Source organism: Simochromis diagramma, unplaced genomic scaffold (genome assembly GCF_900408965.1).
Source record: "Simochromis diagramma unplaced genomic scaffold, fSimDia1.1 OVJJ01000753.1, whole genome shotgun sequence".
Classification (NCBI taxonomy): domain Eukaryota; kingdom Metazoa; phylum Chordata; class Actinopteri; order Cichliformes; family Cichlidae; genus Simochromis; species Simochromis diagramma.
In genome coordinates this window covers 19,184,786-19,204,144 of record NW_024387523.1, presented here as the reverse complement: position 1 = coordinate 19,204,144, position 19,359 = coordinate 19,184,786, and the positions used below count along the sequence as shown (strand labels likewise).

Here is a 19,359-nt window from a genome sequence, read left to right as displayed (position 1 = left end):
ATGGCAACTACGTGGGAAATGGGAGCCTTTCTTCCTTGAAAGTAGTTTCCCCTGACTATATGAGTTCTGGAAATAAACTGAAAAATTCCTTCAAAATGGAAACATTTTGGGTTTCCACGTTAAAAACCAATAAACCTCCAACAGTGAAAGACGAGTGAGACATCCTGCTGCAGTATTTCTTTCATCTTCTGATTCTCATATGAGTTTACTTTATCTCCAGTAGTTAGAAGTTCCTGTCAAAACTTTTGGCAATATTTAATGTACATTTATTTGGGTATATATGATGACAGGAAAGTGAAGGGTGAGAGTGGGTGGATGACTTGATGTAAATGATGAACTCAAACCCAGGCCTCTGCAAACAGCCTTTAGCACCGAGCGTACCATATGACACACAAGTACACAAGATTAATCCATACTTGTTGTTTAAGATTGAACAACTAAGTATGTTTGTGTCATTTTAGATTAATCATGAATAGTTTTTAAATATTAGATGGGGGATAAAACAATAACCTGTCAAACAGAATTATTCTCACTGTATCTTTAGTTTTTTTCTTTTTTTTTACTTATCTGTACGTAGGACACACACTCTTTGTTCCACCTATGGAGTTATTCTATTTATTTATTTACCTGTAATTCTGACACTTTGAATTTCCTTGAAATGGAACTACAGCCGTGAAAGTTTTCACAGGACTTTCTGCAGTCTAAACAACTAAGTTCACCCAAAGATGCAATAGCTTGTAGTGCCACCTTTAGCAGCAGAACTTGAAGTAACTGTTTTTGTGTGACTTTATCAGTCTCTCACATTGTGAGCAGAGGTCGCTGAGGTTTGCGGGCCTTCATTTAATATATACAGCTCTCTCAGGTTCACTAGTCTTCCAAGAGATAACAAAATGACACAACATCACTTTTAAGTAGCCACATCCTGGTGAAGGGGCACAGGTTCTATCCTCTAGTGTATTCACTGACTCTTGCTCCAGATGTTGACTTTCACAACACATACTGTACCCCACCTACCCCAGGGCCTGACTCATTCATAACCCCCCCACAATGCCTTGCAACATGTCTGATCAATGGCAGCAGCAGTGTGACCCTGTGGGAAATAAGGGTTATGAAGTCTGACAGCAGAGTGCAGGCTGATCCCCTTCATCTTGTTTATTTCTCCAGGCGATGAGGAGCCAGACTGAGGAGTGAAAAAGCAACCCATATATTGATTTTGGAGGAGGGGGGGGATTTGTTGGCCCCTCAGGTGATAGCTTAATGAATTGAAAAAGTGCATCTGGCTTCCTGCAGCTGTAGGTGCAGAGAAAAAAAATTCCTATCACAACTGGATGATATTGAGAATTTTATATTATATTAACCAGAACTCTGAGTGGCTTAACTTTGGAAATAGTAATTAGTGCTCTTATAAGAAGAATGTTCAGTAGGCTATATATGCATTAACTCTGTAATGCAAATGAAGTCAAAAACACATTTTACTGCTCATGCTCATGAATATTCAAGACCCCATTTAAAATGCTTCAAAACAGACAGCACTGGTCTGGAATATTATACAGATGGGTCTGTACACTGTAACATATTGAGAATTTTGACGTGATGCTATCTGACAAATGATTCACCCATTTTTCTCAGCTACAAAGAAATAAATGAAATTTCACGGGTATGAGGCCCTTAGGTGTAATGTTCTTTAAAGAGGTGTCTTGACCAGTGACTTTTGCTCTGTGCAGGTTCTTCAACTTCAAGCTAACAAAATCAATTTGTCATGGAACTGGCTTTGTATACTAGAAGTTGACAGCAAACCAATAAAACAAATACGGAAGCATAATATGATTCAACACTTTGAAAGACTGTAACTTTGTCAAATCAAAAAAGAAAAAACCAAACAAAAACAGCCAAGACCAAAGGTACATATGGCTTGGCAGCTAGCACCAGGACTAGCGACAGGTTACAGCAAACGGTAGCTAGAGAGCATCTGGCAAAAATAGCTCAACTAATTAAAACAAACAAAAAAACACAAACTTGAATACAGAACTGAGTAGTTTGGAACTGATTTAATAGATAAATTGTGTAATAATTAGATGTAAAGTAATAATTAGATGCATGAGAGCAAACTAATGATTGGGCTAGCTAGCAGTAGAAATTTCTAGCTAGTAGAATAAATAATTAAAACTACATAAGTAATTTCTAACGTCTGAATAAACCATTGAATTTGATAGCTAATTTTCTAGAATATAAGATAAACTCTTAAAATACCTGTCAAAAATGATCAACATTTTACTTACTTCAAAAGTGAACTACAACATTTTACATGTCTTGCTAGTAGGCCCATTTTGTGAACTTGTCAAGTCCTTGACCAAACATAATACTAAAGTCTTATAGGTAAAGATGACAGCAAACCAGACATGAATATCAGACTACGACAAACACAGGCAATGTCATTGCCCCCCCCCCCAAGAAAAACCCCTAACTTTAGGCTGGTTGGCTAATAGTCACAGAATTTTGCATTAACATTTCATTTACAAATTTCGTGGTAGGACTTCCCCTCTAGTTACTAAAAAATTTCGTCTTGGTAGATACAGCTTCGACGCATGTAGCGAACAATTTTGTAATTTTTTTATCAATTTTCTTCGCTGCTTTGTGTTGAGCGTAGTGATTGTTCGATACTCCGGTGCAGGTCCAAGCGCTCAACACAGACAGCATAGTCAGAAGGAAGAGCGCAGGGCAAGCTAGCGAGACAGAAGTTAAGCTCTACTTGCAACATTCAGATCTGGCGTTTGGAATTATTTTGGTTTTCATGTGACGTATGACCCTGAAGGTAAGCGAGTCATGGACTAAAGTAAAACAGTATGTTGGATGTGCCATGCAATGCTCAATTACATTGGTGTGAACTAGTGTGTTAGCGCAGTTAGCTCGTTAACGTGTTTGCCGTCTAGCCCCATGCACGGAGCGATCGGCGGTAGCTCGTTAACGGAGATTTGCCGTGTTGTGGCGTTAACGTCATTTCAACGAGATTAACCTGAAAGCACTAGTGGGAACACAACGAATATGACTGCACATTTACGCCGACATCATCCTAGTGCAAAGACAAAAACAACAAGCATGCTACTAACTTTAGCCGAGTCATTTAGACAGCTGTTAGCACATGATTCTCCTTATGCTGCTGAGAATATAGCCCAGAAGAAGCGTATAGTATAGCTTTTATTTTGGAAAGAGCCATTTCTCTGTAATAAACTCTCTTTTCCAAAGATGAGTGATTCCTCAATCAGATACAGGGCTTGCAATATCGCTAGCCCGACGTCCCGGAGCTAGCGATTTTTTCAGTCGGGCTACCAAAATCTATCTCTTCCCCTGCCCGTCGGGCTATTGTAGGAAAAATATATGTCAATGCTTTTGCATTCTTTCAGAAATGTAGCTGGGTAATTATGTCATTGGCATCGGTGAGCCACTGTCAATATGTGACATATTGAAGTCGCGTTTGAATTTGCGCTTGTTTTTTTTGCTTTCACTTTGCAATCGTGCGAACTGTGTATAGAGAGCGACAGCACTGATCTGTGAGTGATGATAATTTGTGCACCAATTCCTCTGACATCGTCTTATTAATCGTTAGCTTACTATGCAAACATGACAAGTGAAATCTCCCGCAGCAAGCTTAAACATGTGAGAGGTTGATCGTGCAGAGAATACTGATTTGAGTGACGTGTAAAGATTAGTTCTGCGAGCCAATAGACAGGTGGGTGAGGAATGACAGCCAAGAAAAGCTACCACAAAACGAAGAAGTTAGACCAGACTAGAACAAAAGAAAGTGCAGCTTTAATGGTTCTTGACAAAAAAGCCTGTGGCTGCAATATGACGAGCAAATCCAGGGCTGCCATAAGTGGTCGCGGGCGCATTCGCTGTCAAAATAAAAAACCGCACAGGGTTGGGACTGTACTTTGATTTAAAAGATATATTAATTTTAATAATGACAAATAAAATGCATGAACATTTTTTTGTATCGAAAAATCGAACCGGACACCAAAATAAAACCGAACCGAACCGTGATTTTGTTTCGTGCAGACCCCACTAGTTACATAAAAAAGTCTTGTGCTACCCCTCATTCTTACATTGCTTTTTGAGGGACAACCCTCTTCTTTGATTTTTTTACTTCCTTTTGTGTCATTCTATGTCAAGATAAGCTTCAATAGTGCAGCGGTATGGGTTCTATAAGGCCGATCCATAACTGATAGAGTTCCAATCTTTGTTTTTTTATCCAGTGACTTTTACTCCATTGGGATGAATATCATACTGAAAGATGAAGCCAATCAAATGCTTTCCAGATGGTATTACCATGGTAGATCAAAATCTGACAGTATTTTTTGGCAATTTTAATTCCATTAATTTTGACAAGGTCCCCAACACCTCGGCTCAAATGCAGCCAAAAAACATGACTGCGTCGCCACCATGTTTTACAGACGGTTGTTGACACTCACTGTTGCACCTTATTCCTGACATTTCCATATATACTGACAACAATTTTATCTCAAAATGTCACTTTTGGATTCATCATGGAATTGTTGCCACTGGTTTTCTGGACTGAATATAAAAAAGCCAAAGTCCAAAGAAAAACTTTGAAAGACCTTGAGAAACCCGGAAGAACCACAAGATCACTTTAAAATTTTATAAGAAGGTCTGGCTTTTTGGAAGGAAAATATGAATAAATGAGGGGTAGTTTCAAACCTTTGCATAACACTGTATGCTTAGAGAGAGAAGTATACAGAGTTGCACACTATATACCTTTGACTATTAAATACTGGAAAACTGACATACTCATGGCTTATATTGTGTAGTCATATTTCTTAGTGTGGGTGTACATACTCAAAACAGGGATTGAGACACATTGGACTATGTGGATACCATTAAGCTAACAAAGTGGATTAACAATTTAAATAACTACATACATTTACAGATAGACAATTAAAATTGCAACATAACAAAAAGCTAAATTTTTAGCTAAACCTAATGGAAAAAAAAGCACAAATGAAATTGTGTGTTTTTCATACATGCCTTACCTCATACTCTTGTTTGAAACCATATCCCTCAGCTGTCTTCATCTGGTTGATGTGCTGGAGGAGGTCAGCCACCCTTACAGCAGGATGGAGCTGACCCGTGTGATATGGCGAGCTTTTCCTCCGACAGTGACGTTGGGGTGAGCCTCCCAGTAAACTGCTAGACTCATTGACAGAGCTACGCTGCTCATCTGGGAACACAAACAGATACAGTTCAAGGCATCCAGCTGACACTGAGGATTCTGCGGCACATGCTCTGTTCTTTTTTATTAATGTAAAAAAGTCTAGGGGGCAGCTTAAAGGAAGAAGTCAGCATTTCTGCAGAGATGTGAGTGCTGACTGGTGCTGCAGAATATTCAAACAGACAAGAGCCTTTCAGGAGATTTCTCTGTCCAAAGCATCTTACGTTTTGACAGGACAGATTGGATATATGTTTGCAAACATGGCTGAAGGTCAGAAAGCAGGAAGCTGCATTCTCTCTAGACACTTTCTCAAAAGTACTCATGTGGTCCTTGCTGCCTTACTTCGAGCATTGCAGCCGTGGGCATCCATGAAGGAGTGGGCCATCCTCTCATCTTGCTGGAGAGTGCTCTGCTCTGTCATGCTGCAATCCAGAGAGCTCAGCTTCCGACTCTTCTCCTGCCTGTAGGACATGGCTGCCTTGTTTATGGCCACCTTCTTCCTACTGTAGAGAGGCAGGAAGAGAGGTGGGAGGATAGAGAAAGGCAGGGAGCAAATACAGACATAGGATGGCAGAGAAGGTGAGAAGTGAGAGAAAGACAGGCAAAGAGATAAGGAATAAAGGAAAGGAGGGTTGGTGAGGAGATGAGAAATTGGAGTGAAAGGGAAATATAAGGGCCACAAGATTGAAACTGGACGAGGGGAAAAGTGAGATCTGGTGATAGCAAGAGTGTGTCATGGGTTGCAGTAAGGTTCTGCTGAAGTGGTGTGTGTGTATGTGTGTGTGTGTGTGTGTGTTTGGTGGTGGGGTGAGGGGTTGATTTGAGAATGTGGTGGAGATAGCAATGCTTATTTCCACTCTAGTAATCCTGGGTCTACAAAGCAAGGGGAAAATGGCATCAGGGTGGAAGATGGAGAAAGGAGTAACTTACGGGTAGTAAGGGTAAGAATAGAAGTCCCTTCTGATTAGCATGAAGGAGGAGGAAAGGAGAGAGACAGAGAGTGAGGAGAAAAAAAAGAGAGGTGACTATGGTTTATCAAGATGGACATCAGAAAGATAAATGAAGATGCTCAGTGTGTTGGAATGTTCCTGGCTGGCCATCGTGAGGCAGAAGACAGGCTCACCTCATAACTCAACTCACATTGGGACCAACAAAAGATTTTTAAAAATTTCAACTAATGGAGGTCTAAGAACAAAATCATCATAAATAAAACTGATAGTATAGAGGTGTGTGTGCATCTTTCATTTGGATTATTCTTATTAAATACATTGAAGGTGCCTTATGTTTGCCGTTTGGGAACATTTTAGGGAACTAAGAGGGGGTTTTTTCTAAAGGAAAGATTAATCATATCACATTTTAAAAATCAACAAAGCTAGCTTTAAAAAAAATCTGTATTCCATCACTGCTTTGTTAATCACAGGATTTCCTTTGCGGGTCTGTGTTGTGTTTATAAGCAGACTGTGTTAGGGTTCCTGGGTTGTTGACCCAGTGCTTTGGGTTTACTTTGTGTTTTCGGAGTCTTATTTATTCGTTATGTTCTCTGTGTATTTTATATTTCCTAGTTTAGTTTGCTTACACCCTTGACTTTATTCAGTGTTTCTAGTTCAGGATGTCTTGGTTGTTATTTGGTTCCATTCATGTCTCCGTGTCCTTCCCTCAGCATTCCCCCAGTTAGGTCTTCATGATCGTCCAATCATGTCTGTGTGGGTGTGTCTGGTTTTTCTCACCCTTTCTCATCATTTGTCCCTTTTGTCCCTCACTCTCTCTTTCCTCCCTCTGTTCTCTGGGTTCCGTCAGTCTGCGTCTCAGTGTGTGTGCTCCCTGTACTTCCTGTTTTACTTTGATAGTTAGATTGTTGATTTGATTGATTTGTTTTAGTTCATGTGAAACTGATCTAACAGTTAAGTAGTGTTGCAAAAAACAAAATATAAAATTTGAACCCCAAGAACCGAATGACTCATTTTCCATGAAGTTACAATAAGAAGAATCACAACTATCCAAAAACAACTGACTCAATCTATGAGATATAAAAAGCAAGTAGTGTGTATTTTAAATTGTATGTTCAAAAAACATGTAATCTAATCTAATCTACCTGACTGTGGCATCTAAATCTATCAAGACTTTTCCATTTTTCATATATTTTAGCTTAATATTTAAGTTGATTTCATCCTTAAATGATGGATTCATTTTTTTAACACTTGTTTATTTTGCTCTTAGGTTCATTAGCTTTGAGTGAGCCTGATGATACATAATAAGCTGTTGACTCCTCCACCTTCACTTCGCAAGTGTTCCCATTAATATCACAAAGTTTAAAGTTGGTTTAAAGCTGAAATTTGGCATGCAGCAAGCACATCCTTTGTTTGTCACTCCTGTCTGCATTTAACCAGCACCCTCCTGAATATGCCACTATGCAGGGATCCCTGATATTCCGAATGATAACTGAAAACATTAATGTATACAGTCTCTCTTTGTACATGCAGAGAGATAATATCGTGTGCCTAAATATAAACAGGTCTGCTCCCATTGCACCCGTGCGGCTGTCTAGTTTCTATTGTGGTGGCTAGATTGGCCCAGTGAATCTTATCAGTCACCGCCTTCCTCCAGACATCCCCATTCATTCTCCCTCTATTCACAGCAAAGAAAATTCCTCAGGGCTGAGGAGCCCACCCCTACCCACTGCCTCAACAAAAAAAAGCAAAAAAACAACCTTCCTAACCAATTACTAGCCCATCCACTGGCACCTCACAGCTGCTTGCCTCATGTAATTGAGTGGGCAATGGAATAACATGCCCCTTGATGAAATATTTCACACTCAGATGAGTGTTCCACTATTGCCCAGTGAGCAAAGGAAGAATACACTGCAGGTGCGATCGACGACAGAGGTAATTTGCAGGTGGAAAGCAGCCAGCGATTCCAGTGCGAACAGGCTGCATTTGAATGTGTTCAGCCAACACGCAGACCTTGAAATTAAAAGATGAGATGAGAAACACAAAAGCTCGGCTGAGGCAGCAGTGGGAGAGTTTAGGATTAATGCTCTACCATTCCACTAACTCTGGTTGTAATTCACTCTCACTGCCAAATGCTTTCCTCAATAGACCCTAGCTGCCAAGTGGGATAGAGATAAATTTACTCCTCTGGATGGCCTATGCAGGAACAATAAGACTTCAAACCATAAATGTTTAACCGTGAAAAGCTCTAACCCATCTCATGTCGGCTGGCCAGCAGACAAACATTTTCGCAGCCACTCACCCCTTCTTGACGATAATGACGATGGCCCCCAGCAGTAGAATGAGGACCACGAGGCCGCCGGCGCAGGCTCCCAGGATCAGACCCATGTCCTCAGCATGCTGGGATACCTCCAGAGCCCTCTTCGAATCCTTACAAGCAGCTGCAAATTAGTCGTGATGGACAGGTGAGGAAGCGAGAAAGTTACAAAGACAGCCTCCACTATCAATGATTATTCATTTCTAAATGCAAACTCTACGCGCAACAGTTAGTGATTCAGTGTCAATAAAGGATCGATTTTGGATCATTACCATAAACAAACAAAACTGTAAACACAATTGACTTTCTCAATCTGCTGGAATCTTGTATTGATTTTTGGCACACCACAGGATTATTATCACAAACAGAACGTAAATGTTGACTCACCGCAGTGACCAAGAAAACATAATTTACTCATACAACTCAAGCTTGAAATGACTGATTTATAACAGCAGAAGGATGGAGTGGACTGTTCTGGCTCTGAGCTCAAATTTGCTACAAATCTGGAAGTGATAAGTAAAGTATCTCGCAGAGCCTACAGGGAGATGTTGGGGTGGTGGAGGGGTTATGACAACACAGAGTGAGGGAGGGATGGGAAATGAAGGTGTGCGGTACATGACGTTGTATAGCTAAAGTCGCGGAGTAGCAGATTTCTGTTCATGAGATGGAAATATTAGATTTTTAACTTTTTAATTTTTTTCTTGGATTTTGAAAAGATAACATTTTACAAGATAACATTAATGCTTCAGAGGTGGAAAAGGAGCACATACTGCGGAGGTTCATTTATTTGTATTTCCCTGTTTTGACGTTGTGACAAAACAGGTAATAATTTTTGAGTGCATGCGCTGCACCTCCTGGTAAATATAACTCATCTGCGTCCTGGTATGCTGACATAAGAAGCGATCGTGCACTTAATGTTGCTGTTGATCTTTTTGCTCCATATCTTTATAAAAGCTTTCTCTTTTCTGTGTATTAGTCAGGGTGATGGAGTTGTTCTTGAAAATGTCATGCTATCAAATATGACGCTCAGAAGATTCAAATAACAGAGAGATGGATTCCTTAGGGTCTTTCTCACTCGACAGCTTCTGAAAAACATCACATACGGATAATATTCCCGCCCCTGCAATTAACTTGAGTTGACACATTTTTTGTGCCATTGTTTGATTTAAAATTCAACAGTACGTCTTCTATAGGTGAAAGAGTACATTTGAGTAAACAAAGTCGTCACTCTTTATTGAATCTAGATTAATGACTGGGGTAGTGTTTCACATAAAAAAAAATCATCTAATTATGGAGGGTTGCTAGAGGGAAATGCAAAGCAAGATTTACCTGATATGGCATCCTATCCTAATTGTATGCATTTCAGATTAATTTTGGTTGAGCAGCCTGCTGAGAACAGCTTCAAAGAATCTGCATTAAATGCTTCAAAGATGGCCCAATATGAACTAATTCATATAATATGTTCAGTTATGTATTCAAACATTATGGCCATGCTAGAAAGATTAAAGAAACTATTCGAAAGGCTGATATAAGCAAAGCTGAGTATTGAGGGAAGTTCAAAGTTATGCAAGACTGTCTCAGGCTAACATGCACGGTCGTAAACAAGCAAGCCAGTGTCTCACCATTCAAATGACTTGTTGTACTTAATCGCTAGAGGCTGCCCAAAAATAAAGCCCTTACTAGAAGATATTTGGAAAGGCTTGAACAGCGTTTTCATGCGCTGACATCAGTGTCGTGAATACTCAGCTTCTCTACAAAGAGAAGCTAAACATACTTGGCTTGGGAGAAAGGATGCGGGGTCGGTTATCTCACTGAGCTGATGCAAGCTCTCAATCAGGCTGCTATTTCCTTCCAACCCATATGTCACATTCACATGTCTGTCTGTGCTGCCATCTGAGCTAGACAACAGAGCGGGATTCTTCTCTCTCCGTGAATCAGCAGAGCTCCCTGTGGTGTTTTATCAAAAGGTGAAATATTGTTATTAACTATCAATGAATTAAAGAAGTATTATTGCACTCGTGACAGCAAGCTCATTATTAACAAGCCACCTCTTGCTGATGAGAAAACAAATAGAGTTGGGAATGAGAGAAAATACAGAGAAATGTAATCATCACGGGGTCCTGGGCCTGTCTCAGCGTGCTTGGCAGAGCAGGATAAAGGCTCAACAAAGCAAAGATGTTTCAAATTGAAGTTAGTGCCTTCTACCAAAAAGACTTGTGTGTATGCGTGTGTGGAGTGCGGTGGGGGTGTTTGCAGTGAGGCAGGATGCTGAGTTTGGCTTGATAAGCTGTGGATTGGTGGTGACTATAGCTCCTGGCAGAGAATACAGCAGCCTGACAGACTTGCCATAATCACGCAAATCACACTGGGTGAGTCATTCTGTCTTTAGAGGCATATTTAGAAAATGGCTAGCATGGTTGAATTCATGGCAGTGGTCATCAACAGAAAACCATGGGTGCAGTAAATGGCACGTCTCGCCATCATTTCTAATTTCCTTGTGTCGGTTTACTATTTATCAGGAAGGACGCATTTGGCTAGGATTTAGTATGCACATAATGTAAATCCAACAAACTGGAAAAAGACTGCAATGGACTATAGCGTGCAGCTAAATTCAGTACAACAGCAAATGTCACAGTCTCCACTTTTTGCAAAGACGCTTTCATAAAATTCGTTGCTATTCTCCTTCGCTGAACTATCCAAACTCTTGTGCTTTGCTCTGTTTTCAGTCAATGTTAAGACACAGTCAAGGAAATTCTTCTTTTGTAACTTACATTATTTGTCTGAAATAAGTTATGAAACAAAAGTGTAACAAAAAGTGAAGAAACAAATTTAAGAAGTAGCACTCAGAGTGCAAACCTGTGCCAAGGCAGCTCACTTCCGTTAACATACTGGGCAGCTAACGAGGCACATCATTCATCATTCTGCACATCAGCGGTCAAATGTGACAATCTATAAAAATATATATTTAGAATCCTCATATACCATTATCATTTCCTAAATGCTGCCAATACAAAGACAGGCAGCAGAACTTTAAGCGTTGTGTTAAAGATAAGAGACAGTTTATCAATTTTTTTTCCTCATTTGACCCTAAAGAGGATGTCAGAGGCCCAAAGTAACTTGATATTTAAGCTCTCCATATACCATTCTCCATATGTTGCCAATAAAAACAATGGCATTAAGGAAAAATATCTTTATATAGCATATCTTAAGATCAATCTGTTGACCTTAAAGGAGAGGTCAAAGGTCAGATGTGACATGATGTTTAAAATCTTTGTACTGCACTTTCTATATGTTGACAATAACCACCACACTTGTAAGAATATAAGTCAAGTTTAAATGGATTGTTACCATGACTCCACTCTACAGCCACTACAATTTTTTATCAGAATTCAACTAAAACTTTCTGAAGACAGACAGAATGACACTGTCTGACACCTAAAACATAACCCTTGGAGGCGGTAACTAGAAAACATCACAACAGTACAACAGTACCAACCTTCCGATTAGTGGGAAAAAACATAATTGCAAAATGAACCGCAACCAGTTAGTAAGAACTTTTATCTCCAGGAGATAAAGTCAGAGAGGGAACGAAAAGCACTTATGCATAGTGTCAACACACTGCATTGCCTTAATACAGACTGGAAGAAAATTCAGCATAGAACAAATTGGAATAAGTTAGCCAATAAGAAGCCAGAGCAGAAGAATGACAAATGTTATTAGACTGAATGCTAAAGCAGATTTCATCAGGAGATGTAGGAAGTGTCGACTCTGCATTAACAGCAAAACAACATCAGCAGCAGCTTAAAAAGGGAGAAAATCAGAGACCCTCATGTGACAAAATACACACTTTCCTGGTCACATATTACTTGAAGCTGCCAGATAAAAAAAAAGAAAGAAGAAGAAGTTGTTTTTAAAAAAAGATCTGCGTCTCTCGATACCTGCGGTAAATAAGAAAAAAAGTTATTTAAGAATTTATGGTGTGATGTGATTCCATTCTAAATGTAAGATTCATGCCTTTCTTGTGGCTGAGCTGAGGTGAATAAACACCTCCTCTTGTCACAGAATAAGGTGTCTTCTTGAGACAACTTGATGTTTAATGAAAATGTTATTGTTCTGTACAGTTGGCCAATGGCATATTTCTGGGGACAAAAAAAGAAGAGAAAAGCACCAAAACACCAGGAGGTAAAAAAAAACACACCCTATAATTGGTGTCTTGGTGACATAAGAACCTGCAGAAATGGTCTTACAGGGACCTCCAAGAGAGGTTTAGTAATATCAGCAGGTTCTCTACCACAGTCATATATGCACAAATACAGTACAAAATATGCCTCCAACCCACCTCTTCTGCTTAAGTGGCAAGCTGGCAGACAATAGTATGGCTGAATTCTTTGATGTCTTAATGTCACTTCTCATATGAAAGAGTTCACAGGGAAGATAATGCAATTTAACTGCCACCGTTCTCTAGAGCATTACTAACTTGAAGCATAATTCAGCAGGGAAGAAGGCTGGAAAAAGTTAATTTCACCTGCTGTATCTCTCCCATCCCCTGATTGTTTGAACTGAAAGGCTTCTATCAGTGTCTGCCTGTCAAGCAAACACTCCTGGTCGCTTCCTCTCTCAGGCACAAGGGGCGGGTGGGGGGAGGGAACCTTGTTGCACTGTGGATTTCAAAGCCATCAAAGCCCAAGGAGAGGGGGGGTTGCCAAAATGTCAGTGTCAGTGATTCAAGAGGTACTGAGTGAGAACAGTGATGCATGTTTGCTTTCACCTTTTCTCCACTGTCTCGGGGCTGCGGGCAGATTGGCAAGAGAGCTTCCTCCCTGCAACACCCAAAGCAACACTAAGGCCGTGTCAAATATCCTAAGCCTGATCCAGAACAACTGACAGACTCCCTGACATGCACCCTGCACCACTGAAGCACAAAGGATGTAGTGGTAGTAGTGGTTACGTTTACCTAGAGATTTACTTTGACTTATTCAACATTATGGTGATAAGAAAAAGATGACTGGCACCCTCTGCTTCTGATATAATTTTCCGCTTTAACTTTTACTGCTTATAGTCATAATGATGAATTCCACAAATAACTGTGCATGTGTGAGCAAATAAAGAGCAACATAAATACATAAATAGTGTATTTGCAAATATTAATAAGCTGACAACTGTAAATTTAGAATTTCCTTTACATGGTTTGGCTTCAACTTGATATAAATTTGTACAAAAGCTGACACACTGAAGTAGAAAAAAAAGGTTTTCAGATGATTTGCTGAATTCTTCAACACAAATAGGCACAACTGCTCGTTGACACAAATATCAGCCAATTATAAGACAGCAAATCAACATGTTCAGGCATGTATACATGATCACGATCATGGTGGGGAAGAAAAGCGATTTAAGTGAATCTGAATGTATGCAGCCTGACACCAGACACAGTGGCTTGAATGTTGTGGACCAGTCTGTCTATTAGACCACTAGATCAGCAATCACACTAGATATTACTGATCTACTGGAATTTTTTGCCACACATTTTTATAGATTTATAGAGAAAGGTCCATGAAAGAGAACGTATCCAGTGAGCAGCAATTCTCTAGGAGGAGACAAGGACAATGGCCATACCGCTTTGAGCAGATAGGAAAGCAACAGTAACTCAAATAACCGCTCATTATAACCAAGGTAAAAAAAAAAAAAAAGCACCTGAGTGCACAGCAGGCCAAACCCTGAAGCTGATCAGTACAGCAGCAGACTGTATGGGGTGTTGCTGCAATTTGGCTCACGAAATTTGGGCAAGAGAAGATTGCAAAAACGTTGCCTAATCTGATGACTCTTGGTGTCTGCACAGGTGCAGAACTTTTTTCATATGGAGGCCACTAAAAATGGTGGCACACCAAAAACAGAATTTCCCATTTTATTTTACAATTTTGCTATTTTGCTGTCAAATATAGATTACTTGAAAAGTATGACAAAAAAGAGAGAAAGAAAAGAATGATATGACTAGTTAATTTCCTGATATTAAAATTGATATCACTGAAAACAGATACATATGACAACCAAATAAGATTTTGAAATCAATAATAATCTTTCTTTAAAGTGACTGATTGATTCAATGGAGGGGCCGGCAACTTTAGGGGGTGGTCGGCGACAATTCCTATGTAATATATAACGTAGTACCCAAGACAAACTTTGAGATCTTGTCCTAAATTATTTGTCAATTCGTTTCACACATAAATAAGAGGGAAAACATTTCTTCAGGGAAAGAAACAAACTCGTATGTACAAGTTTTATTGTGACCTGTAGAGGTCCACGTCTAGAATGAGCTCATTAAAAAAATCTTTCTCTGTCTTCAGGAACAGCTGAACAGGAACTCTACATGGCTGGCATTTTCAAAATCTACTATAGTGTCACATGTAAAGTATACTTTCTAATTTATTCACAATACGATTTCCATGTGTCAGTGTCTTGATTAGTATTATTATACTGTAAGATCTTTAAACTAATTTTAGGACATTTTTGAGAACGTGCAGTATTATAATGATGTTTGAAATGATACATTTGTATTTTTAAGTGTTTTATCTGATATTTGGAATTATTGGACAGCTTGAAATTACATTTTAATTGATTTGTAAATAACCTTAAACTGAACTGCTCTTTATCACCACATTGTACCCATCTTCTAATGGCTGCTTCCAACAGCATGACATGGTATGTCACAAAGCTTTAATCATCTCATACTGGTATCTTGAACATTCAGCTCAATTATATTTATACAGTGCCAAAGCACAACAACAGTCACTCAAGGTGCTTTATATTGTAAGGTAGACCCTACAACAATACATACAGAGAAAACCCCAACAATCATATGACCCCCTATGAGCAAGCGCTTTGGTAACAGTGGGAAGGAGAAACTCCCTTTTAAAAGGAAGAAACCTCTGGCAGAACCAGGCTCAGGTAGGGGTGGGGCCATCTGCTGCGACCGGTTGGGATTGACATGACAATTAGTTGCACTTAGGGCTGCTCGATTATGGCAAAAATGATAATCACGATTATTTTCACTGAAATTGAAATCTCGATTATTTGACGATATTTATTTAACCCTTTAAGACCTACTATAGAACCAAGTCCGCCAGAGCTTATATTATTTTTTTACATGTTGTAGTGCCATTTGTGGGAGCATTTCAAGTTGCTATACAACTGTTATAGCCCATATTTTAATAATATGTATGCATTAAGTCCATAGTAACTACATTAATTGCAAAAAAGTGCAATAAACTACAAAAAAATTGAAAATCTTTTTTTTTTTTTTTTTTTTTTTTACATATATTTCTACTTGGAGAAATTTAAGAGGCTTATCCCTCAAAACTTTAAATACAAAAAAGTTGCAAAAAAATAGTTTACAACAACAGGAAATTTAGTTTGAGTGTCTTCATATTGTGTGTGTTTTATTTTGTGTGAGTGTTTTATTTTGGAGATACACCAATTTTTATATACTGCAGAAAAAACTAAACAACAAGCTTTCCAAGCTTCCCTCGGGTCCTCTTAATCAGCGGTCTCCAACCTTTTTTGCGCCACGGACCGGTTTATGCCCGACAATATTTTCACGGACTGGCCTTTAAGGTGCCGCGGATAAATGAGGGAGGGGCTAATAATCGGCTCAGTCATTTTTAATGATCGTTGAAAGCCCAGATCGTAATCGTGATTAAAATTCGATTAATTGAGCAGCCCTAGTTGCACTTATCTGTATTCTAGTGGCCTCCACAAACACCAGATCTCAATTGAATAGAGCATCTTTGGGATGTGGCAGAACAGAAGATTAAAGTCATTGATGTGCAGCTGATGAATATGATGTGCTGGTGAAATGGGAAGTGAGTATATTAGCACTGCTGCGTAACATATGGGTGGCCTTAAAGTGGCTACATGCACTTATTATCTATCTCCAGGAACCACGGATGTCGTCATAGAAAGAGCCAGAGGCTCACCAAAGTCTTTAGAGGTCAACCACTGGGACCACGTATGTCATGGAATACATCAAACAGCATTTATGGCTGTAAATAATTATTTCTTTATTTAAGTAATTCTGAAGTGATAACTAATGTGTGATATTATAGCTTATTTGATGTGAAAATGTAAGTTTTACCTTTGCGAGCAATCCGAATGCAGTTTATTCTGGTCTCCTGTGGATAAAGACAAAGCTGAGTAAATCATAAAGACACACACTCACACTCATCACATTGCTTCTTAATTATGAGTCATTCTGTTAAAAACAACCACCTTGTGTAAAATGTAAAACACATGCAGCCCAAACCACTGCTGTGTGGAGAAAATAATTGAAATTTCCAAGTGCATGACAGCTCCCTGTGATGTGAGCAACCTCTGCTCCTCTTCACAATGTGAAGCCACTCCTTCCCAAAACAGCCATCTCTGTCCCAGAGACAGAGGGGCAAGTTTCCAAATTAAGATTTAAGGAAGCTAAATTAGCCTTTATGGGCAATTATGCTAATCTGTGCTCTAAGATTGGATTCTGACCCTTTCACCTAAAACGTTTGCCAAATTGCCTTTTATAATTGGAAATTTGTTTCAAGTGGATTCTCATCTTCTTCCATCTTTTATAGTGACAGATAAGTTATATTTACTTCCTCCCAGGGGTTATTAAAGCAGCGAAAGGTAGTATGTCATGAGTTAGCCTATCCTCTGTCAAGATGGGATGTAGGTCTTCTGAAACAAAAATGCAAACAACATGCAAGCAAAGTAATTGATTGATATGAGCTCTAAGTCATCATGTGCGATGACCCTGACACTAACACTTTTTCTTCATACTTAGTGGACAAAAAACATGTATCTGGCTTGCAAGATACAAGTATTCTGCCAAGTTAGCCATGTTATTAATAACATATCATTAACATAAAGAAAACTCTGGAGCATACTAAACTCAGTGTCAGCTGCTGGTCTTGTGGTGTAATGGGAGAGCAATGCAGACTCTGTATATGCATTTATACACTGATGCTGGCGTTGGCCTCCTGCATATCTTAATCTGCATAGGTTAAGTCCAATCTTAACCTACTCTGAGATTAAAAGCAAATAAATCCATCCAGTTTTAGCCTGATATATCTCAATATCTACTCTCCATTTAGTTCTCGATTTGTTTCTTTAGCCATTATATGCTTCCCTGTGTTCATAGGATAGTTGTTACTTTTGTTTTCTATAACATTCGAACTTTGCACACTGATTTATTCATTTATTAATGCATTAATTTTTATAATCTCTTTATTAATTTATTAAATCTCTTAACTGAAAACAGATGCCTGATGCTAAACACATGGTGCTGAATGTTGATCCTAAAACCCAAAAAATAAGCATAAAGGTGCTAAAGGCTTTAACGGTTGAAAGAAAATTATATTAGTTACAAGCTCCCACGGGTTGTTTACTGTGGATAATAACTCTCATATGACTTATTAGTAGTACTTAATAATGTGTTAAAATCAAGAATAAAATAGAGGATTATTTCAGTTTTAACAGCATAATTAATAGTACTAAAACTGCAATAACAAAATGATGGCAGTCAAAGAGTGGCGTCACAGAGGTTCCTTGACAGTGCATGACTTTTGGAACAGACTGGTTAGCAGGCAAGTTACATATAGAGCTAATGAGTAATAGCTTGCATAAACTGGAGACACGTATAGTTGACATTTAACCAAGAAACTGAAGTCAGCACCGTCTAGAAAAGAAAGGCTCCCAACCTTTCTTTTGTGCAATAATATTTGCTGAAGTGGTCAAAAGTGATAATAAAAATGTAAAAAGAAATACATCCTTTAGCTTAGCAATGCTAGCTATTTTTTTAATTTTTTGAATGTATTTATTTAAAAGGGACATATTAGTTAACACATATCCATGTAAACATGCCAGATTAAGCCAGAAGGCTACATCTGTACATATAAATATCAGTATAAGTGACACGTAACCCCACATAAACACATTTAACAGGGGGAGATTTCGTTGTACATGACCATAAACGGCTATTCTATTCTACTCCATTCTATTCTATTCTGAGATCTCAGCATGCTGATGTTTTCATGTTTCAAGTCACAGATATTTTGGCAGTAATCAAGATTTTTCTAAAGTGGCTCCTACAAAAATAACAGACGGGGAAAAAACACTTGGAAAAGTGTGTTTGTTTCCTGGTTATGTGTTTCACAATAAACTGGCAACACCAGTCATGCATCTTTCAAGCCCCACTGACAGCGTATCTGCCAAAGCAATTACAGTTTCAATTCAATGGCAGCTCATGGTCCACAGTATGCCCCGTACATCTAATTTATCCAGAGTAATTGTCAAAATAATTAGGTTTTTTCCCTCTTTCTCTCAGAGCTGCTCAAACACAGCTACAATTTAGAAAACAGACGTGAGATATATATTTATTTTGCAGGACAAAAAAGAAAAGTGCAAAGATGAATTATAATATTCGGATTTCTAAAAGCTGCTGTGCCAAAAGACGCTTTCGATTGATTTTAGAGACAGAATCATCTCAAATGCCAGGTCACAATGAGAGAAGCTAACTGTTGACATCAGTGATTTCACTTGGACAGGCAACATCTTGTTTTTCACCAGGACCAGACACTGACTGTATTCATTTATTCTTTTAAGCTCTTGAGGTCCACCCAATGAGACAAACACTGGTTGCATCCTGTGAGGACTGAGATAGCTGGACAAGCGTATAGCTGAGATGGTGGAGACAGGTAGGCATGCATAACAGCCATATGTGCCTAATGATTTAAAGAGCATTTGCTTTCAGTGTTTCTGTGGCTGCTGTCCAGCACTTTCCTTGTTAATGCTTCAGTCATTTTTTCAATAGCTTGAGGAGTTTCTTTTCCGATCACTTTAAG

The 19,359-nt window shown here is 38.9% G+C and overlaps 1 protein-coding gene across 7 annotated transcripts in view; it reads right to left on the bottom strand.

Moving 5' to 3' along the window:
* Positions 1 to 19,359, bottom strand: part of ptprua (protein tyrosine phosphatase receptor type Ua) — a 245,729-nt gene that overhangs the window by 41,102 nt on the left and 185,268 nt on the right. For 2 of the 7 annotated variants that reach the window (XM_040019859.1, XM_040019857.1), the window contains exons 13-17: positions 16,617 to 16,653; positions 8,474 to 8,612; positions 6,155 to 6,184; positions 5,567 to 5,727; positions 5,046 to 5,233 (exon numbers count right to left, since the gene is read on the bottom strand). In XM_040019859.1, coding sequence (XP_039875793.1) covers positions 5,046 to 5,233; positions 5,567 to 5,727; positions 6,155 to 6,184; positions 8,474 to 8,612; positions 16,617 to 16,653 — 555 coding nt within the window. The remainder of the gene's footprint in view (positions 1 to 5,045; positions 5,234 to 5,566; positions 5,728 to 6,154; positions 6,185 to 8,473; positions 8,613 to 16,616; positions 16,654 to 19,359) is intronic. The other 5 variants (XM_040019862.1, XM_040019864.1, XM_040019863.1 and 2 more) reach the window with 3 other exon arrangements.